General features: G+C 41.9%; 1 protein-coding gene across 2 annotated transcripts; it reads left to right on the top strand.

Moving 5' to 3' along the window:
* The first annotated feature begins 1550 nt into the window (after positions 1–1550).
* Positions 1551–22495, top strand: LOC110496253 (zinc fingers and homeoboxes protein 2). 2 transcript variants are annotated; one of them, XM_021572036.2, is made up of 4 exons: positions 1551–1709; positions 8504–8632; positions 18034–21032; positions 21445–22495. In XM_021572036.2, the coding sequence occupies exon 3, from the start codon at positions 18204–18206 to the stop codon at positions 21027–21029; it is 2826 nt and encodes a 941-aa protein (XP_021427711.2). In that variant the 5' UTR covers positions 1551–1709; positions 8504–8632; positions 18034–18203; the 3' UTR covers positions 21030–21032; positions 21445–22495. The 2 variants fall into 2 exon arrangements, with proteins under 2 accessions (XP_021427711.2, XP_021427712.2); XM_021572037.2 differs by lacking the exon at positions 8504–8632.
* The last annotated feature ends 231 nt before the right edge of the window (positions 22496–22726 follow it).

Raw genomic sequence — 22726 nt, 5'->3', positions numbered from 1 at the left:
AATAAACACAATATCAAAAGACTGATGACGCAACCGTGCAGAAAATACACAGTGCAGTCAACCTGCTCCACGCACCAATAAATTGACAATGTTACTGTAAACAAGAAGGCAAATGATCACTTCAACAAACTTGATTAAGTGCTCAAACACACTAGCAGAGAACATACTCCTTCGCCTTACAATAACACTGATACTGTATTGTGTAGTGACATTTATAATTGGCATCCACTACATCAGTGGAGCTGAGGAAGAAGACGCTGGCCGAAGACAGCAGCAGAGGGGTGTATAAATAATGAATTCAAAGCTCATTTGTATGTAAATGTGCCCAGACACCATGGCGATCCAGTTTGGCCTCATGAATTATGCATGAGGAGAGCCAACCCGTGCTGCAGTGAAGTGCAAAGAACTTCTTCTCCCAATTTATCACACCTATTTCCCCCCTCTGTAATTCATCAGATCATAACAAAAAGAGTTAGAGGCCAACTCCCTGTGCTTCATCAAAAGTGTAGCCATCCACCTCTCTGCTTATTCAATGTCACCCCTGGTCTTAAGGTCACTGAATCCAGAGGAGTAGCCTAAGACTGACTGTAGGGTTTTTTTGTGACATTCCTATTGTAGTATCAATGCCTAATCATCAGTGACAGTCAGCTACATACTCCTCTTCAATTTGTTTATATCAAAATAGACATTTTAAGAGTTAAAATTGTATGACACGGTGGTATCCCTAGACTTGGCTGTGTGTACTGTATAAATGTATATACATCTTGCCTGCTATTCTCCGTATGGACAGAAGATGTCGCTATCAGTCACGTTTTCACTAGAGCTTGACAGTGGACACATTGATGTTGCATTATTATGTTGAATTTGGTCATGTACATTAAGTTCACAGACAATATAAATTGCAAAATGATATTGTTGAAACACTGAGCTTTAGGCTGATGCCTTTCTCCCATCAAAGTAAATTGCACTGATGACCATACCTGACAATCAATTTTCCATATCAGGTCTATATATTTAATATAACATATCTCTAATGTGATTTATGTCCCATAATATTGTTAATGCTAGGTTTATAGTATTCATATTATGCCTAAATAGTCTCGTCTGCCTTATATTTATTTTGCTATATCTTATTTCAATGCATGGTAGTCTACATTATGAATTAACAGTTTTGGCAGTCTATACCCATAGAATCCACTGAGTAAAACATGATTCATGAAGATTTATTGGATATAACCAATCAATGGAGAAAATGTGAAAATGAATTGAATTTATATTGTGTATTTCAGCGTAGATGTGACACTTTATTTCTTATGTAGGTTATGGTATACACACGAAGTTATTTGATATGTAGTATGGTCAATGTTTGAACATGCGTTCGAATATAATCCACTCACCAGAGGAATTCAGACATTTTGTTTAATTGTCTTCAATTGTCAAATGTATATTGCCATATCTAACTTTTAAATACATTTTCATGGCACTTGACTGAAACATATTTTTGGCGTCGTATGCAAATATATGCTGACGTAAAACATCATGTGGTTTTTGTCGTAGATCATGAACGACTACTTTTTTTTTTACTGTTGTCTTTAGGTTATGCCAGAATCTTTAGAATTACCAGCGGAATATGCGCGTTACCACCGACTACTTACAATTGGGAATTTTACTGCTAGCTTATCGTCCCAGCAACAAAAGGCTCTAGGCAGGTAAGAATACTATATTAAACAGTTTTTCAACAATGGTGAAGAATATTGGCCAAATAAATTCCTCAAATGAAGTTATAAACGGTTTGGTAGCAAGCGAGACTAGCCGCCTGGTTTGCCCGGTTCGTGTGGTTATGCTAGCGACATCCCTTTCATCACTACTCGCGCGCTGTCACACTTGAGTTAGAATCACCTTGCCATCAAATCATGCCAATAAAACCTTAAAAGTATAGTTTACCCTTTAATTACATACATTAACTTTTCGTTTAGGTACATATTTAACCATTTAGAATTAAGTAAATGTTTTTAGTTTGACGTTTTTAACTTTTTTGTGCCCATTTGTGAAGTGGGCACCTTTTAATGTATTGGCGCTAGACATTTAGCTTGCCTTGTCACCTAGCTAGCTAGCGACCAAGCAGCTCACTTCTGAAGTTTGAAAACGTGCTAAACAAAGATTCGTGCTTCAACACTACTTCTGAACTGGTTAGCTTTATAATGTCTATGTTTACATAGTTAGCTAACTCGTTAAATAGTGCCATCATTATTTTAAGATTCGGCCTCCGTTTGTCAAGCTTGTTGACAAGTTATGGGTTTATACTATAGTAGCTAGCTATAGGACAGTAATGTGAATAAACCTTACATATTAGACAGCCTTCCTATTGTCACCAGCGAAACGTACAGTACCTAACTATGTGAATATTATTTTATTCCTTAATTGTCACCGTGCATTCGTTAGTTATATGTATTGTGTAACAAGAGGCACCATTTGGATTAGGTAACTAGCTAACGTTACTTATCGCTAATTAGTTATTGTACATTTTACTTGCTGCTGTTATATAGCTCTGGTTTTATTTGTCTCGTAGCTGGTTGAAACTAGCTTGCTAGCAGCCTGGCTACAGCAGTTAGCCAACCAGGCAGGCAGATGCGTTAAATGTGGTGACGCCTTCCGCGGTATGGATTGGTGGTGGCACACTGGCAGCGCGGGCTATGCTGCCCGGTGACAGCAGTGTGGTAAATTGCAGTGGCGGACTGGGACAAGAATTCGGCCCTGGCATTTTATCCACACCAGCCTATATCACTGCGTCCAGCTTCAACCGGGGGAACACTACACAACTTTCTAAATCCTCCTATTGCTCAGCCTCACACATTAAATGACTGTCTTTCCAGTAGTGTTGTGTGTGTTGCCAACGTAGTGGTGCACACACTAAACGATGTGGCACAGAGATGGTCACACACTACAAGATTCTTCACTTGGTCATGAGGATTCTCGATACCATGCTTTCTCGGGAAAACAATGTGATAAGATTTAATGTAGCTACGAGCTGTGGCTCAAAGCAGCCTCGTGAACTTTGTCAGACATTCATGCTTGCCATACAGAGTTCAAATATCTAGCCAACATTTTGAATTGAATAACATAGCTTGTGATCATCAGAGCTGTAACAATTTGATGCTTTGGTTAATAAAGGCAAGTACAAACGCATACTAGTAGTAGTCATCGCTCCTGCTCGAGAGTCTACACATTCTGGGTGATGTGAAACATCTCACTGGCTTCCTCTGGCAAACTCTCATTGGCTGTTGCTGATCACCATTCTCAAAACGTGTCATTGCACATCTCACTCTACAAGAGCATTGCAGACTTTGTGCTGATAAAATCAAACATGTTTGAAAATATATTGATGTTCGGAACTTCTCAAAGATGAGTTTGGTAGCCCTCAGATTGCATCTTTGACCCACTCACATTAAGTGAGCGTCGGTGACAGACGCCCCAAGTAGGCAACGACATGGGGATTTTATCTCCGATCTCAAAAAGTTGTCTGGGAAGCTAGATCGTGGCCAACATCTTGTAGTGTGCATCTGCCTTTAGACACGGGCAGTAGTGCTGACATAACATTGGCAGTACAGTACAGCTTTTTGCAACCGCTGCTATACCAGTGACTGGCAAGACATGGTCCTCCTCTTTTAATTAAACATTTTTACCAGCTCATGTTTAAAACAAATACAAAATGCAAAAACACCACTGGAGCAGGCATGTGCACAGATACGGCTCAACCAGTGCTCAAGCACCTGCCTGTTTGCTTTCCTATGAGAAAGTGCCCTATCTGCTCAGTGGATTTAGTTAATTTTATACATTTTACTGAATAAAAATTCTAAATGCATCATGGAAGAATTTCAAAGATTTTACTACAGTTCTTATAAGGAAATCAGTTAATTGAAATGCATTCATTAGGTCCTAATCTATGGCTTTTACATGACTGGGACTACAGATATGTATGTATCTGTTGGTCACACATACCTTTAAAAAAAAATGTTTTTTTTAAAACAAGTAGGGGTGTGGCTCAGAACCCAACAGTATCTGTTGTGACCACAATTTTCCACATGCAGCGCGACATGTTTCCTATGCATAGAGTTGATCAGGCTGTTGATTGTGGCCTGTGGAATGTTGTCCCACTCATCTTCAATGGCTGTGCAAAGTTGCTGGATAGTGGCGGAAACTGGAACACGATGTTGTACACGTCTTCCCAGAGCATCCCAAACATGCTCAATGGGTGATATGTCTGGTGAGTATGCAGGCCATGGAAGAACAATGACATTTTCAGCTTCCAGAAATTGTGTACAGATCCTTGCAACATGGGTCTGTGCATTATCATGCTGAAACATGAGGTGATGGCGGCAGATGAATGGGCCACAGGATCTCATCTCTGTGCATTCAAATTACCATCGATAAAATGCAGTTTTGTTCGTTGACTGTAGCTTATGCCTGCCTATACAATAACCCCACCACCACCATGGGGCACTCTGTTCACAATGGTTGTGAGGCCGGTTGGACCGTGGAGTTCAATGCCCACAGCTCATTGCACTTTACTTATTAGGTATGGGAAAGTTTAGCTGGACATGGTTTCTTATTTGCAAGTAAACAAAGCACTATGACATTGATCAACTATACTGAACAAAAATATAAACACAACATGTAAAGTGTTGGTCCCATGTTTCATGAGCTGAAATGAAAAATCCCAGAAATGATCGATGCACACACAAAGCATATTTGTCTAAGGTTTTGTGCACAAATGTGTTTACATCTCTGTTAGTGAACATTTCTCCTTTGTCAAGATAATCCATCCACCTGACGGTAGTATATCAAGAAGCTGATAAACAGCACAATCATTACACAGGTGCACCTTATGCTGGGGGACAATAAAAGGCCACTCTAAAATGTGCAGTTTTGTCATACAAATCCACAGAGCAATGCAATTGGCATGCTGACTGCAGGAATGTCCACCAAAGCTGTTGCCAGAGAATTTAATGTTAATTTCTCTACCATAAACCAACGTTGTTTTTGAAAATTTGTCAATACGTCCAACCAGCCTCACAACCGCATACCACAACAGCAAACCACGCCAGCCTAGGACCTCCACATCTTGCTTCTTTACCTGTTGGGTTGTCTGAGACCAGTCACCCGGACAGCTGATGAAACTGTGTATTTCTGTAACAAAGCCCTTTTGTGGGGAAAAACTCATTCTGATTGGCTGGGCCTGGCTCCCCAGTGGATTGCTTATGCCCTCATAGGCCTACCCATAGCTGCACCCCTGCCTAGTCATGTGAAATCCATAGATTAGGTCCTAATAAATGTATTTCAGTTGACTGATTTCCTTTATGTGAACTGTAACTCAGTAAAATCATTAATTGCTGCATGTTTATATTTTGGTTCAGTATAGATTCAGCCGCGGGATACTTCTTCTTTTTTCCCCCTCCCCTTGAGTGGATGGTCGGCGGGCCGAGGCATAATTACAAGTCATTTGTTGACTGAAAATTGACCGCAGGAAGCCCAAACAGATATCATATTTCACTGAAACATAATCATTTCAAACCTTGCTTACATTTGTTTTATTTATTTGTCTAATATGAGTGGAAATACTTTAACATATTTTACAAATTAAAATTAATTTCCTGGTGTTTTTACATGTATTTTTATGTCCAACAATGAAATCAGAAGGCTAAGTAAAACCACATGCGGGCCAAATTGGGGATCCCTGCACTACAATGTCAGGCTCAGGACACTTTTATGTTGTATCTCTGTAAGCCCTGTCCCTTGTATGACTTCTCAGTTTGCACTCACTAAAAATAGACTCAAAACTCCTATAGCCTGGGCCAGATATGGTGAGATTAGTGGCTAGTAGTAATCCTATATTATTGTTGTTGTAGTTATTTTTTGTATCCTTAATTATGCAAGCCCAATGATAGATGGTGTTAATAGTTTTAAAATGTATATTATGTTGATCAATTAGTTACTTGTTGATTTTGAATGATTTAAGTATTGTCTAATATTCTTAGCAGAAAAACAGATATTTCCATTTTGTCTTCAGACTAGCCCTTAGTGAACATTTTTCTGCTCAATCTGATACTACTCGATTTTTGGTTCAAGCTCAAGGAATTCATTCATTTGCATCTTATTTGAATTTCCTGCTTGCACAAGTATTGGTTAATGTGAGCTCCAGAGAGCTGCTTGGCAAGCATGCACTTGTGCAAGTCATGTGGTGCAAATACAATGTGCTCCGATGAGCCCCCCCCCCCAACTGAGCATGTGCAAAGCTGGAAATCACAAGCCCAGTGCTCAAATTCTGCAGCTTTGTTTTTGCTCTCCTCCACTATGCCGGGCTTGCCTAATTGGATGTTAACACGCATAACCTACTCCATTTTGCAATATGCAGCCCTGCAGACTAACAAGCAAGGTGTGGTAGACCTATCCTGTAAATACTTTATGACTAAGGCTAGTAGAATGTTCTGCATGCTGCATTAGATTAATATATTTAGAGCTCCAGTAAATGCATTTGCATTCAGTTGTCTCACTGAATCAAGTGGGTCTGTTTCTTCCCAGAGAGCTAGCTGCATGTGGGACCTAACTACTGTAGCCATGGAGGCTGTAGTGTAGAGCCATCTACTGCAGCTTCCCCAACATCATTCATTGCATAGTTACCTCTGTTTACACAAAAATTATGTCTGCTCACCCGCTTTGAATACCATAGTCGATTAATTGCCAGCACCAATTAAGATATGCTAAATGTAGGCCACATCTCTCAACAGCAGTTATCTATCTAAAGCATTTTGTATTTCACATTATGATTCAGTGTAAGAGAAGAGAACCATAATCAACTACATTTGCCTCCAAAAGCAGCTCTATTGCTTTAAGACTTCATTTGAGGGTCAGAAATGACATAAGCTTGGACACAGCCTTACACTGTTCTCCTCTTCAACTCTGCCTCCAACAGTGTCCTCAAAAGTAAACACATGGCGTAGGCGTAAAGTACTCCTTGGCTGAACCTTCACTTCAGGGTTGTCGATTCTGGCAAACAGGAGGGGCTGTCAGGACCATCATATTTATTGGTAGTTATCACAGGCCTAGCCTTGTGGAGAGAGCGCAGTGGTTTTCATTCAATAATGGTACATTTTGATTCTCCAAAAGAAAATGAATTTCATTGCAGCTACATTACCTTGAATAGGCCTACTTGTTTATCAATACATTGAGTGGTGAGTAGGAGGTAGTTCTATGTGGCAACCACTTGCTGCGGTTCACATGTGGATGCTATGCTGTTGGTGACTAAGCAGTCGTTTCAGGTGGACGGATGATGTCACTTCTTTGGGCTTAAGCTCCCTTGAAAGCTGCGTTGTTGTGCTCTGTCTGTAGCAATGACCTCATCCTGAGGGGGAGCATCTCAGTGGCTCTCTGGTTGTACTGTATGGTCCACAGCCCCTCTTGTCATAAGTGCTGTATGTGGGGTGGATCATAGGCTGGGAAGATCCCAGTATCGCGAGACTAGTTATTATCATGGCAAGGAAACAAAACAAGAAGCGTATTTAACTTCTTTAGGAAAACTGTTGGAAACCATCATTATGTTGTCATCCAGAGTTACACATTTATTTTCCAAGCTATAGCGCACAATATTTTACATTCACAGGTTTTTAAAGGACCAAAGAATTTGGTCTGTTTCGTGTTTTAAATAAATATATATTTATTTTGCAATACTGGTGTCATCCCAGCCCTAGGTGGATGACTCCATTTTGTAAATGTCAAATCAAATTTTATTGTTCACATACACGTGTTTAGCAGATGTTATTGCGAGTGTAGTGAAATGCTTGTGCTTCTAGTTCCCGACAGTGCAGCAATATCTAACAAGTAATATCTAACAATTTCACAACAAATACCTAATACACACATCTAAGTAAAGGAATGGAATAAGAATATATAAATACATGGATGAGCAATTTGAGCGGCATAGGCTAAGCGTGTTCGTGTTAAGACGTTATGTTTTTGTGTGCCATAGATATCCTGTAACACATTTTTGGTATATTTTCTATAACATGCACTGTGTATTGTAATTTCGGGTTAGTTTGTTACATCTTCGAATAAGCAGCTTCCTGCCTAGCTCCATTTTACACAGCTTCCATCTCGCTTTGGGCTGATTGTTATAAACTGGTCCTGGTTTTACCCCAGTCTTGCACACACTTTTTAAAGTAGCCTAACTGTATCGGCGATGAGCTTAATTCCTAACGGCGTTCATTGACAAGTTGTAATGTGATTAATTCTGATAAGTCAAGCGCAATGAAACGATACATCCCAGGTGGTGTTTGTCATTCAAATAACCTTCCAAAGCTGTCCGGCTCTTTCTTTCGGCACGTTTCCAAGGTAACAACCTTCAATTTTTCGGCAAACACAAAGCGGTGCAGTTTTCAGGGCCTTGGCAGGGCTCTGCCTCCGAGCTACCCCCCCCCCCCCTGCCACTGACATTCTTGTCTCGTCTCAGATTCCAGAGGAGACTACCCAGAGTGCCGCTGGACCGGAGACCAAAAAGGAGCTGGAGAGAGTGGAGGCGGAACTGGAGCAAGATAGGCAACCCCCCCCAAGGGAAGCCCCACCCTACTGCGGAAGTGCAGTGAGTGCCCTTTCACAACGGGGCAACACTCGGGTGGGGGCGGGATGCTCAGGGGGGAAACTACTCTATTGTTGTAATTGCTATGCTTGTTGAAATAGGCCCTTTAGACGGCGCTGCCTTTCGTTGACATCAGATTTGCAAGTTTTCAATATATATTATCCTTAGGACATCCTTGGATGTGGTATGGGCAAAGCCACGTTCACACTACGCAGCTTTAAGCCCACTCAGCATACAGTAAATATCACAATAGATAGCTATAAATACAAACAAAGCAAACAGATGCTCATCTAAAACATATTGAACATAATATATGCAACAATTCAGAAGTCAAATTTTCCATTCAGCAAACTCAACAGAATGCACAGCACAAAGCTGCATACGAGCTACTATTCCTAGCTAGCATAGTTAACGTTTGTTGGCTGATTTGAATCTTCTCAGTCATGCATCGAGTAGGGCAGGCTATTATTTCAAATACAAAACTATCAATCTGCATTTTAACACAGGTAGTTCCCATGGTAAACATTTCTCTTCATTTACTTTTTAAACACTTCAAAACATCTATTTGCCTAGCTAGCTAACTATGTACTGTTTTCCTTTTTTTGTCAATGAGAAAGTAACAGGCTGTTACTGCAATTAAAACTAGGCCTAAAAGTTTGATAAACAAGTCTCCAAATGTATGTTGTTTCTGTTTTCGATATGAGCTGTTTTACTTGTCTGCTTCAAGAGACATTCTCTTTGCACACCACAAACACACTGTGGGGGATATGTGGTGCAGAAGTGTCCTAACCGACCTACAGACCCAATAACCCCCTCTCGTTCGACTGGATTCCACTGGATATCTGGATCAAAAGGGGCTAAGGTGGTGGGCGTAGTTGGCCCAGCTGAATTTGAGTACATTTTAGAGGCCCCCATCTTGGCGGTGTAGACATTCTTGAATTTAAGGCAATTTCCTGAAATTCTAAACATTTATCCATAGAGCTGAGAAAAATGTTAGCAGTTTTTAAGCTAATTTCCTTCAATTCTATGCATTTTACCTTGGCTAATGCTGTGTAATTTTGTTCAAACTTAATAACAAATCAAAACTGCCAAATTCATTGTTTTTTGAATTTTTGATTCTACCTGGCTGTCTAGATTTTTTTTGTGAATTTGTTGGTTCTCAAAGATTATATTATTACAAAATATGTAGTCCCATTATCTTTTTTACATACTTTATATCTGGTTTTAGTCATTTAGACTGAAGGCGCTTTTCCATCCTGAAAATGATATATATGTATATTTTTTTACACTGTTTGGTGGCTCGAAAGAACGCCTAGGCAACCCACCCAAGGATTTTGATGGCAGAAAAATCCCTGTGATGGTTAGTCAGATGGTTCAACATGCAGCAAAGGGAACTTCAGTGTTACCAATATAATACTGTATATAGTAATTACCACACAATTCATTGTAGATGTGTCAGACTTTTTCAGAAGAACAAGCAATAGAAGTAATGGTTTTTGGTACAGATAAGTTAATATTATGTTTGGCGCTCACTTGAAATTCCACTGTAATTAATGGGCCGCATAACAAGTGACACTTTACAGTATTTATTTGAATGTTGGAGCGAGAACCATCTGGGGTATGTTTATTTGTGCAACGATGCATCACCATGGGTCATCACGCCGCAGTGACAGTCTTTGATCCGTCTCACACTTCGCAATATTAGTTCTCCTTGACCTCCGCCGTTAAAGCGGTTCACTCAAGTATTGTCTCCTACCCGGCCAGAGCTAATAGAATAATTCATATTTGGCAGGAAAACAGTGATTTTTGGTGCATAGTTAAACTTGGGAACCATATCTCCGGTCTTTCAACAGCTGACATGCCAGCACGTTTTCCCTTTCAATCAATCCAAGTCCTGAGTCACCAGGTAAGTTGACTCGATTCACTGACAAGCAGCCACTGCTGCCTACTGCAACTGGAGTTACTGTGTGTACCCTTGATCAAGGCCACATTTAATAATTCATCAAGGGGGTGGGCATTTTTTATGCCTTCCCACTCAAAGTGCCATAATAGATGGCTACGCATACAAACATGAAGAATACCAACTTTAAAAGCCACGTAGGGAACTGTTAAATAAATATAAATTTCTTCATACTTGTGTACCACTTTTAATATTGAGTTGCACCCTCCCCCCTTTTGCCCTCAGAACAGCCTCAATTCGTCGGGGCATGGACTCTGTCAAGCATTCCACAGGGATGCTGATCCATGTTGACTCCAATGCTTCCCACAGTTGTGTCAAGTTGTCTAGATGTCCTTTGGGTGGTGGATCATTCTTGATACACGGGAAATTGTTCAGCTTGAAAAACCCTGCTGCGTTGTAGTTCTTGACACAAACCTGTGCGCCTGGCACCTACCATAACCCATTCAAAGGCACAAATATTTTCTCTTGCCCATTCACCCTCTGAATGGCGCACACACACACACAATCCATGTCTCAGTTGTATCAAGACTTAAAAATCATTCTTCAACATGTCTCCTCCCCTTCATTTACACTGATTTATTTGAAGTGACATCCATAAGGGATCATAGCTTTCACCTGGTCAGTCTGTCATGGAAAGAGCAGGTGTTCCTAATGTTTTGTACACAGTGTATATTAACATACCTGCAGTGAAGAATTTTTCCTTATCACTTTAACAAGATGACAAGCACACCTTGTTAATACCAAATGCTTTCCCCAATTGGTTCTGTGGCATCAAGTGATCTTGTTGTGATCTTGATGTTGTGCTTCTCCTTGAGTCTCACCTGTGTGCTTGTCCTGGGTACATGGGAGGCTTAATTCCGCTCTCCATACTTTGTTTGCCAATGTTTAGCTATATTTTTAACTGCTCTCATAATTTACTTACGTCTGCTGTCTCATTTGTGCATGGACAGTGTTTGTGACTTGATCTCACATGTATCCTACATGCATACGCTGTTGGGTGGACATTATATTTTAAACAGACTAGTCTCTTTTAATTTGTCTAAAAAGATAAACATTTAGGCCTGCCTGAAGATTCTGTTGTCCCCATTTGAACTACTACGAGTTCTGATACCGTTTTGTTCCTTAGACCATGTGTCTGGCAAAAGATACGTATTTGCTGTCGAACAACAGCCGAAAACTCAACCCACTCCTTCCCCCTTGTCTTCATCAGACCCCCTTCTCGGTTCCCCCTCTCCCCCCCAGACACCCCCTCGGATTCGTCAACGTTGCTTTGCCTCTAAACTCTCTGGGAAAGAAGCCATGGGAGTCTGCCGCTCTACTGGATCCAGTTCCTGCTGGACATCCCCACATGTAGAGAAGCAGCTGGCCACCACACAGTTATTCGGCACATACCCCTTCCAGCTCTCTCTCACACACACTCGTGCTCCTGTCCTTTACGTAGCCCTTTTCTCAGTCTGTTTACACATATATACAAATGAATGGTTTCTCCACCACAGTTTACAGCATCACACTTTTTAATAGGCTAATGTATTGTTTCATAACTTTTCATAAGCGAGCTCCAACGTTTTATTTTGAGTCGCTGGACGTTTTAGCCTTTCATCCGCAGTTCAGTGGTCAGCAGAAAACCATTTCCTGCGTTTTTGGCATTGTTTAGAGTGACCACAAACCCTGCTTTACCACAATGTAAGGATCAATGGTTTCTTTGTCTGCAGGGGTGTAAGGAGGAAAGCATGGGGGGAGAAGAAAAAAAACGTTTTCCAGATCGGAGCTTAAACAAGCAGCACAGGATGTGCAGCCAAACTATTTCCCTGCTTGGCTGGCGTTTTTGAAATAAATGTCTTTAATGTGTGGAGTTTGCAGACAAGATGGAGTCCTCTGTTCTCGGAGAACAGCAGTCCCTGTGGATGTCATGTGGTTTCGTCCCTTTTATTCACAGGTGGGCGGGACGGGATCCTGCCTAAACATACTTCTAATCCTTTGTCTGATCTTGTGTTTGTCTCCGTGGTTTAGTTTGTAGTTTATTTCAAAGACCAAGTTTAGAGATGTTTTCATGAACTAAGAGACAGTCAGACATTAGTTTGAGACATGTTCGCAGGAGAATAAACGTGATTAATCAAGACGAAGGACAAGGAATAGGAATATTAGTCACCAAATTATCGTTGGCCAAAAATTTAACCATTATACTCCGAACCAAAATCTATATGAATGTCCTTCAAAAGTATGAACAAGACCCTCACATCTCTAAATTCAAACGGAGCGAAACAATTGCCATCAAAAGGTCTTGGAGGAGATTGAATCACTCTTATCTCCGGTTTGGCAGTTTCCATAGCAACCTGCCAGTCCCATGGCCGTCTGAGGAGAATTAAACCCCAGTAGCCTGGACCCAAATCTGCCATCAAAGTTTCAGGGGCATCAATCTGAGCGTAATGATTAAACGTTGTAAGAGTTGTTTGGAATAGCCCTTACACACTGATGCTGCCACAGACTTTCCCCTAGCATTTATATAGCTATGGGGAAATGCTGTTTTTATTACATCTTTACATAATAGTATGGAATAGCCTATACTATTTGTGTGGTCTACATTGTGTGACTGCATTTGTTTTGTATAATTTGTTTTTGTTGTTGTATTTGACTCGTAGTGCTTTGGCTTTGTGGGAGCCTGTATATAATGTACAGTTCTACACTGTGTGAAGATATTAAACCTGACCTATGTTGCCAGAGACAACAGCACAGTGCATAACTTCCCCATGAGCTCTTCCCCTAGAAGGTAACTGTCTAACCACTTCAAATAGGCTACACTGACTTACGAAACACCAAAGGGGGACTAATGCAATTACCTCTGTCTCCATGCAGAACTGATAAGGTATTAAAGGGTGGCCTGATGAGATTTAAATTAATTCTGTGCTCATTCAAATTATTCTGTCTCATTGAGATGAGCTGCTCTGTTATTTGGGTTTAGTCTCCTCTCACTGGCGAAGCAGTTCTTAAAATGTTTAACCAAATAGAGCAAGATTTAGCTGATGAGCTTGTACTTAACATGCTTTTGAAATCAGACACATGCAACGTTTCCTCAGTGCAGTGCACTATTTGAGGACTTTGATATTGCATGTCAGTCAGTCACCACCTTTTGAAATGGAAATGACTACACGGGAAAATAAAACATGATCCTTTCTAGAACTGCTTGTTTGGATTGCATGATGCTCTCTGAGCTTTGAGGACAACTTCTAACTAAGATCGATGTCTCTGAATGAACCTGCGTTCATTTGAGGACAAATTATGCCTTGTCTTTTTAGGAAGTGCAGCCTAAATCGTTTGAATCTTTATCCTTACTGGTGTTGATAATCATAGTTTTATAGTAACTAGGAAATTCCTTTTGTGTTACTAATTAGCCTACAGTCAATCACAAATGCCATTATCCACTTGTCAAATTTGTTTGAGCCCTACATGACATGCTCAGATTGACTCAGTCTTTTTTCTTGTTTTTCTCTCTCCCCTCTTACTTTCTCGCTGTCTGTCGTTTTCTCTTGTGATTGAGAGAGCTGACCGCGAGGCAGGGCTGCGTGTATGTGACTTAGTAGAGGCTGCCTCTGGGGTTTTACACAGTCTGCTCTGGCTGTACAGGACATTGATCATCCACGATGATGCATTGCGTTTGTTCTCTGAACTGGTACCGGAAGAGTTCAATGCACCATTTTAGAAATCTTCAGCGCTAGTCTTTTCCACGGTATAGATCCCTGAACATCCCTGGCATATGTCACTGTCAGCCTTATTTAGAGGGAATTGTCTTGCCCAGATTTTAGGGGGAATTTTCTTGCCCTGATTTTAGGCAGTGTTGCCACCATTTATGAAGTGCGTTAATCGGCCAGTATGCACAGATGAGGTTTAAGTCATATCCCAGGCAGTCTGGAGGCCGGCTTATGTCCCCCGTGGCTGACTGGCGCTTTGAGAGTTGCCAAAGGACACGAGACAGAATGGCGCATGCATGTTTGATCAGCCCAGCCCAGCCCTGCCGCCTCCATGGAGAAGGCCTACCCAGGCGAGCGTCACGGATCAGCCAGAATGGATCGTCCCGACGGGGTTCGCGGGGGACCCTTGCCACACGCTGTTCACTGTGGCTGGCCCCAGCTCCGCTCGACCACAGCCCTCCTCGCCTAATTAGCACCTGTGAGAAGAAATCGTTAATATGCAGTGGTGAGGTAGCAGAAAAGCACCTCGCTGCCTTGGCTGTTGCCATAGTGACACCATGGCAATGAAGGCAGTCTAATTATTTTAGATTTTTTTTTCTTTTTTTTTTTTTCTTTTTTAATAAGGAGCCACTGAATCTATTTCATTTATGAGGGAGGACTGAAATAATTATTTATTCATGTTTTAGTTCATCATTCAGTTCTGGGCAATATGGGCATGACAATTCAAGTTTGAGTAGAATAGAGTGTACCCTTGATGAGGCTGGATAATATTTGTGAGGCAAGTGTGTGTTCGAACAATCTTCCATATTTATAAAAAAATAACAAATAATTTGTGGCCATGCCATAGATTGTTGTTTAGGTAGAGGTGACGAGATGCCTGGCATGTTGCATTCTTAAGGTGCAAGACAACATCATCCCTGCTGCCCAGCATATTGACAGACCTAGAGCTGAGGACACTGTTGTTGAGCTTTTTACAATTAACAATATTCCTTTTGATTACTGAATATCGGCCTAGATCTGTCAGTTCCGTTTTAAAAACATGGTGTTTTTTTTCTGCGTCACATGAATAGTAAATACTGTATGCAAACTTGAGGAAGGCAGTCATATGGTCATGTCTTGGTGTGCCGTGCACCTTGAGGCACATTAACACTATGTAGCCTAATTACTGTTTCAGGCCCTGTGTGGATAATGAATGATTGATCAATGCTTTTTGTCATGCGTCTCATGGTGCTACTGAATACAAACTCAGCAACTTATTAATTTTCAGCAACTTATTAACATGTGTAAATATTTGTATGAACATAAGATTCAACAACTGGGATATATAAACTGAACAAGTTTCACAGACTTGTGACTAACAGAAATGGAATAATGTGTCCCTGAACAAAGGGGGGGTCAAAATCAAAAGTAACAGTATCTGGCTGCATTAAGTACTGCAGTGCATCTCCTCTTCATGGACTGCTCCAGATTTGCCAATTCTTGCTGTGAGATGTTACCCCAGTCTTCCACCAAGGCACCTGCAAGTTCCCGGACATTTCTTGGGGGAATGGACCTAGCCCTCACCCTCCGCTCCAACAGGTTCCAGACGTGCTCAATTCGATTTGAGATCCAGGCTCTTCGCTGGCCATGGCAGAACACTGACATTCCTGTCTTGCAGTAAATACCGCACAGAACGAGCAGTATGGCTGGTGGCATTGTCATGCTGGAGGGTCATGTCAGGATGAGCCTGCAGGAAGGGTACCACATGAGGGAGGAGGATGTCTTCCATGTAACGCACAGCGTTGAGATTGCCTGCAATGACAACAAGCTCAGTCTGATGATGCTGTGACACACCGCCCCAGTCCATGACGGACCCTCCACCTCCAAATCTATCCCACTCCAGAGTACAGGCCTCGGTGTAATGCTCATTCCTTCAAGGATAAACGCGAATGCGACCATCACCCCTGGTGAGACAAAACCACGACTCGCCAGTGAAGAGCACTGTCTGGTCCAGCGACGGTTGGTTTGTGCCCGTAGACTACGTTGTTGCCGGTGATGTCTGGTGAGGACCTTCCTTACAACAGGCCTACAAGCCCTCAGTCCAGCCTCTCTCAGCCTATTGCGGACAGTCTGAGCACTGATGGAGGGATTGTGCGTTCCTGGTGTAACTTGAGCAGTTGTTGCCATCCTATAACTGTCCCGCAGGTGTGATGTTCGGATGTACCGATCCTGTGCAGGTGATGCTACACATGGTCTGCCACTGCAAGGACGATCAGCTGTCCGTCCTGTCTCCCTGTAGCGCTGTCTTAGGTGTCTCACAGTATGGACATTGCAATTTATTGCCCTGGTCACATCTGCAGTCCTCATGCCTCTTTGCAGCATGCCTGTTCACGCTGATGAGCAGGGACCCTGGGCATCTTTCTTTTGGTGTTTTTCAGAGTCAGTAGAAAGTCCTCTTTAGTGTCCTAAGTTTTCATAACGGTGACCTTAATTGCCTACCATCTGTAAGCTGTTAGTGTCTTAACGATCATTCCACAGGTGCATGTTCATTAATTGTTTGTGGTTCATTGAACAAGCATGGGAAACAGTGTTTAAACCCTTTTCAATGAAGATCTGAAGTTATTTGGATTTTTCAAATTATTTTTGAAAGACACGGTCCTGGAAAAGGGATGTTTCTTTTGCAGAGTTTATATGGTAGTTTTCCTACAGACAATAGTCATGCTACTTTCAGACTGGTGTTGAAAGTTCTAGGGATCTTGAGTTTAAGTTCAGAGTATTTCATTCTAGATGTAAAGTTTGTCAGACTGACCTTAGGTGTGCAATTGATAAAAGCATACTGACACGGCATCATAATTAAACTTATGTCTATTAACCTGAACCAAAAAAACTAGATGCAATTAGTTCAGCTTGTTGGTAATAAAATGTAATTGTACTGTAGGCCTAATTATTGTAATAATGTAGTAAGTGTAGGTTGGCTTGGGTAGGACCATTGCATGTAGCCTAGAAGTTTAATTATTAAAACAACAAAGCTAAAAGTGATAGTTTTGTTTAAAGACTTAAAATGGCTAATACACTAAGATTTGTAATACTGTCATTATTAGATAAATAGGTTATCATGTGTCTTAGATTTTCTCTCCCTTCCTCCCCCCATCACAACGGTCTCACTCAGGCCATGGCCTAGTTTATCTTCTGCTTTGTGCTCACATTGGCGTACATGTTACACTTCAGAATGCCTGAATGTGAGACTCTTTCGGCACTCAAAAACTTCTCCACTTTTGAGTTTGTGTGAATGTCAGTCTGGCTTCTTTGAAGTTAAACTTTGTACTGAAAGTCACACCTCAGTACTGCATTTTAGGCCCACTCTGTAGATATTGAATTATATGTTGAATTTATAGACCTACTGTTTTTCCAGATTAGGTGGTACAGCTATAGTTTTACAAGAGTGAAAATAAAAGGTGGCCCTTTAAATGACATCTATCTGTAGTTGCTCCATACATTTTTGGACTTTAATGATATATTCTTCAATAATCAATGGGATTTAGAAATGCCTCTTGAACTTAGTTTAACTGTCACACTCCATGAGAACCCAAAATATAAGCTTGTTTTACTCCATTGTTTGTAAACAAACACTATAGCCTCAAAACATGTTTAAATGGATGGTCAAACCTTGCATCCATAGCTCTGTCTGAGTTTGAGTGGTTACATTTCTCCAGCCCCATCCCTCAGCTTTTTTTCAACTGCCCCTTTTAACATTTCCTATTTTCCCCTTTTTATTCCAGGTGAATGCCATCTGTGATGAACTCTCATGAAGCCGCACACGGGAGCTGACGTCCACAGTCCGCAGGAGACACCACTGCAGACCCAGGACAGTAGAGGAGCAGGGTCTTCTTCAAACACTGGAGACTTACCCTCCCCCTGACCCAAATAACATCCCACATCAGTCACCAGCATGTCCAGTCGCAGGAAATCCTCCACCCCCTGCATGATCCGGGTTAGTGACATAATAGAGCAGGATGACTCTGAAGAAATGGAAGTGTCCACTGCCAATGTGACCAACAATGGGTCTTCAGAGTCTGTGGAAAATCAAGACCATACAGTACAAGACACTATAGAAGATCTAGGAAGTGAGATTGAAACAAAAGTTGTGGCGGAAGCTGATCCTATGCCCCAACTGAGGCAGCATGGAAGTTATGAGTGCAAATACTGTCCTTTCTCCACCCAGAAACTCAATGACTTCAAAGAGCACGTAGACTCCAGTCACCCCAATGTCATACTCAACCCCCTCTATCTGTGTGCCGTGTGCAACTTCAGCACCAAAAAGTTTGACTCTCTTACAGACCACAATGAGACCCAACACCCTGGAGAGACCAACTTCAAGTTCAAGAGGGTAAAAATAAATAACCAGACTATCTTGGAGCAGACAATCGAAGGCAAGACCAATTCAGTTCTCTGCAATACTGTAGACGGACAAGGCGTTGTCACTTTTCCACCGAGCAAACCAATTACGGGGAATATCGGAAAGCCAAACATGGACAACATACAGTCCCTCTACCAAGGGAATGATTTGGAAAAGAGGTTGGAAAACTTTATTCCAAAAGATCAAATCACAGCTGTGAACATAAACGGCACAATGATCATCCCTGAACCAACAATCATTCAAGGGCTTTCGTATGTAATGCCATTGCTTCAAAGACCACCCAATTTCTGTTCTGTGCCAACAATTGCTGTTCCTCTGAACTCCACCAAATATAATCCTTCACTGGACAATAACACAACCCTAATGACATCTTTTAACAAATTCCCTTACCCAACCCATTCTGAGCTGTCCTGGCTAACTGCTGCGTCCAAGCACCCAGAGGAGCAAATAAAGGTGTGGTTCACTACCCAACGGCTAAAGCAAGGCATCACCTGGTCACCAGAAGAAGTCGAGGAAGCCAGGAAGAAAATGTTTAATGGCTCCATCCCACCCATACATCAGACCTTCACCGTTCTGCCTACCCCAATTTCTCATCCTGCCAAAGCCACCCAGCCCCTTATTCAGACTAGCTTTGGGCAGTCTAATCTAGTACTGACAAGTATTGCTAATGGATCAACCATGACCTGTGCTCCTGTTGCAGTGACTGTAGCTAGTTTTGTGCAACCTCTCAAGCGACCCCTGACAACTCCTTCATTCGCCCCAGAATTAAAGCGCCCCATGGCGGCCCCTGCAGAAGACCCAACGGAGAAGATACTAATGGCCCCTCCTCCAGTTCCACAAAAAGAGAGACTTCCCATGGCCCCACCCCCAGTGCCCCCAGAATTAAAGAGATCTGTAGCATTTCCTATTATCGCCTCGGAGATGAAAAGGTCCTTGGCAGCACCTCTCATGGTTTCTAAAGGAAAACTGCCCTTGGCCACTCCACTTGTGAACCCCAAAAACAAGCTGCCAATGGCACCTTCTCCAGTCTTCCCTAAGATGAAGAGACCTATTGTCACCCCTCAATTCAAGAGTTACATGCTGCCTCCTCCTTCATTAGTTTCCAAAGACAAACTTCCAATCACCCACTCTCTATTGGCTTCAGACTTAAAGTTACCAATCTCACCCCCTCTCATTGCCCCTCAAGTGAGGAGGCCAACAATAATCCAGTCAGTGTGGACTCCCCTCAAGGGCCCGTTCCAACTCCCTAGCTTTTACCAAGACCGCAAGAAAACAAAAACGCAAATAACAGAGATGAAGGCCAGATATGTCAGAGGACGTCTCTCAGAGGACAAAGTGCTCACCCCTCTTGGGGAAGCCAATGGTGTCTCTCGTGGGGATGCAAAGTGGGTTCATGACCAAGGGCCTCATGCACAGAACGGCATTCTACAGTTGTACAACGAGCTAGCATCGAAACCAGAACAGCAACAATCAGTTCAGACTCAATTTCCACTCTTGGAGAGAATGAAAGGGAAGACTTCTGAGCAGTTGAAGATTCTAGAAGAGAACTTCCAGAGAAACAGCTCTCCAACATACAATGATGTTGACAATCTAGTGACTGCAACCCAACTGTCGCGGGAGGAAATTGACAGCTGGTTTTTAGAGCGCCGGGCGCTGCGTGACAACCTTGAACAAGCTCTTCTAAACTCCATAGGCTCAAAGAGACTCAATGTTGATAAGCGTCAGCAACAACACGGACCGCTGAATGGTGTGCGCAAGCAAGGTGGCCATCCAAGAAGCTCTCCCTTTGCCATCATTGCCCCCACCACCACTTGCTCAGTGCCTCTAGACAGCAAATCCTTGGCTCTTCTCAAGGATGTTTTTGCACAAACTCGGTGGCCTTCCCCTGAAGAATACAATCAGCTTGAGGCCCAGACAAGCCTGGCTCGCACAGAAATTGTCCGCTGGTTCAAGGACAGTAGGTCAGCACTGAAGAGTGGGACCTTGGAGTGGATGGAGTTTTTCCATAAACTGAACAGCAGTGGGCAAAATGGCGAGGGGGCGCTACTGAGCACAGAGAATGCTTTCAGCATAATCCAGCGCTACCAGGAAGTAAAGGCACCCAAGGTGGAGGATATTGGGAGGCTAACGGAGCATGCCAGTCTTAGCAGCCAGGAGATCAAGGAATGGTTTGCCAGCAAATTGAGACAAAACACATCTGATATCAGCCAGAATTGTGGCCAAAATGGAGGCTCTCGAGAGGGGTTCGGGAGCTGGATGGAGGAAACCAAGGGGATGGATGCACGCATGGGTGCTAAGGAGCTGGTCTCGGACAAAGACAGGATGATGGAGGATGCTTCTGGAAGGGTGACTGGATAAAGGGTAAGAAAGTGTATCTAACTTTTAATTTATTAGTTTTGTAGACATTTACATTTTAGTCATTTATCCAGAGCAACTTACAGGAGCAATTAAGGCTAAGTGCCTTGCTCAAGGGCACATTGACAGACTTATCACCTAGTCAGCTTGGGGATTTGAACCAGCAACCTTTTGGTTACTGGCCCAACCTCTTAACCGCTAGACTACCTGCTGCCACTAGAATAGGGCATGTTTTTCTTGCTGTAGTAGCTGCATTTCACAACGTGTCCTAGTTACTAATGGGACCAAGGCACTGAGAGCCCTGACTGTTGGCAGTAGAATAGCATTTTAATCCCTTTTGGGAATTATCAGGGTTCTTGTGAGAGTGTTATGCCAATTGTATAAAATGTAATAACGGGACCATTTTTCTTCCTTGCAGGTGAAAACCGTTGCCACTGTCAGTTGCACACAGGAGCTGAAAAGGAAAGAGTTTAATTATTGAATATTGTATTTTCTGAACAAATTATTTCTTGCTTGTTCCATCCCAGTTTGTGCCCAACATTTCCTCAAGGTTGAGTTAACTTTGTAGAACGTTTTCAAAAACATGGTGGTAATGTTGTGTGTGATTTAGGATGAGGTAGAAGGCACAGTGCACTGAATGTGTGCCTGAAGCACTGACCAGGTGGTGATCGTTGAGTGCCAAAGCTGGATTTGCTGTGTTATTACACTTTTAAAAAAAGGGTTCTTGTAAATATATTTTTTCTGTGTTGCTACAGATTTGTACAATTTTGGGGGAATTTTGTTACATTTTATAATGGGAGCAACTTGCCCCTTTTTTTCGCTCCAGCGGATCTTAGTGGTCTGTCCTACATTTTGTAATGAAACACCATGAACCACTACAACCGTTGGCAATACTTCAGTCCGTTTTCCAATGCTGAACTTCCGTTGCAGTTCCCTCCTGTCAGGTGGACTTATATCAAATCAAACTATTTACGGTTCTGAAGTGCTATTGTACTCCCTGGACTCTAAGCCAACCTGCACTTTGGTAAGGAACATGCTTGTTTGACCAAGTGATGTTGTGGATCATTGTTAGAGAAAAGAAACGGTCAGTGGCAAAACCAGAAAGAAATAATCACATTGAAACAAATCCAGAATCATGCTGCCTGCCTGCATCATATTCTAATCTTTCTCTTTTGATTTATTTGTTGTCCTGCAAATGAACATACACATCTGTAATAGCCTTTATACCTACGTACATGTTGACTTAATAGAAGTAGTGCTAGTTCCATTCCGACATTAGAAACAAACCAATACAAGCTCTTTATGTACCGCTTTAGTGTCATGGTCAAGACATAGTGCCTTCGAGAAAGTATTCAGACCCCTTGACTTTTTCCACATTTTGTTACGCTACAGCCTTATTCTAAAATTGATTAAATAAAACATTTCAGTAATCTGCACTAGAGGTCGACCGATTATGATTTTTCAACGCCGATACCGATTATTGGAGGACCAAAAAAAGCCGATACCGATTAATCGGCCGCTTATTATTTAATTTTTTTAATGTATTTGTAATAATGACAATTACAACAATACTGAATAAACACTTATTTTAATATAATACATCAATAAAAATCCATTTAGCCTCAAATAAATAATGAAACATTTTCAATTTGGTTTAAATAATGCAAAAACAAAGTGATGGGGAAGAAAGTAAAAGTGCA

The sequence above is a fragment of the Oncorhynchus mykiss genome, chromosome 18 (assembly GCF_013265735.2).
Source record: "Oncorhynchus mykiss isolate Arlee chromosome 18, USDA_OmykA_1.1, whole genome shotgun sequence".
NCBI classification, from domain to species: Eukaryota; Metazoa; Chordata; class Actinopteri; order Salmoniformes; family Salmonidae; genus Oncorhynchus; species Oncorhynchus mykiss.
The sequence above is the reverse complement of the archived record's forward strand: the minus strand, read 5'-3'. Positions and strand labels throughout refer to the sequence as shown.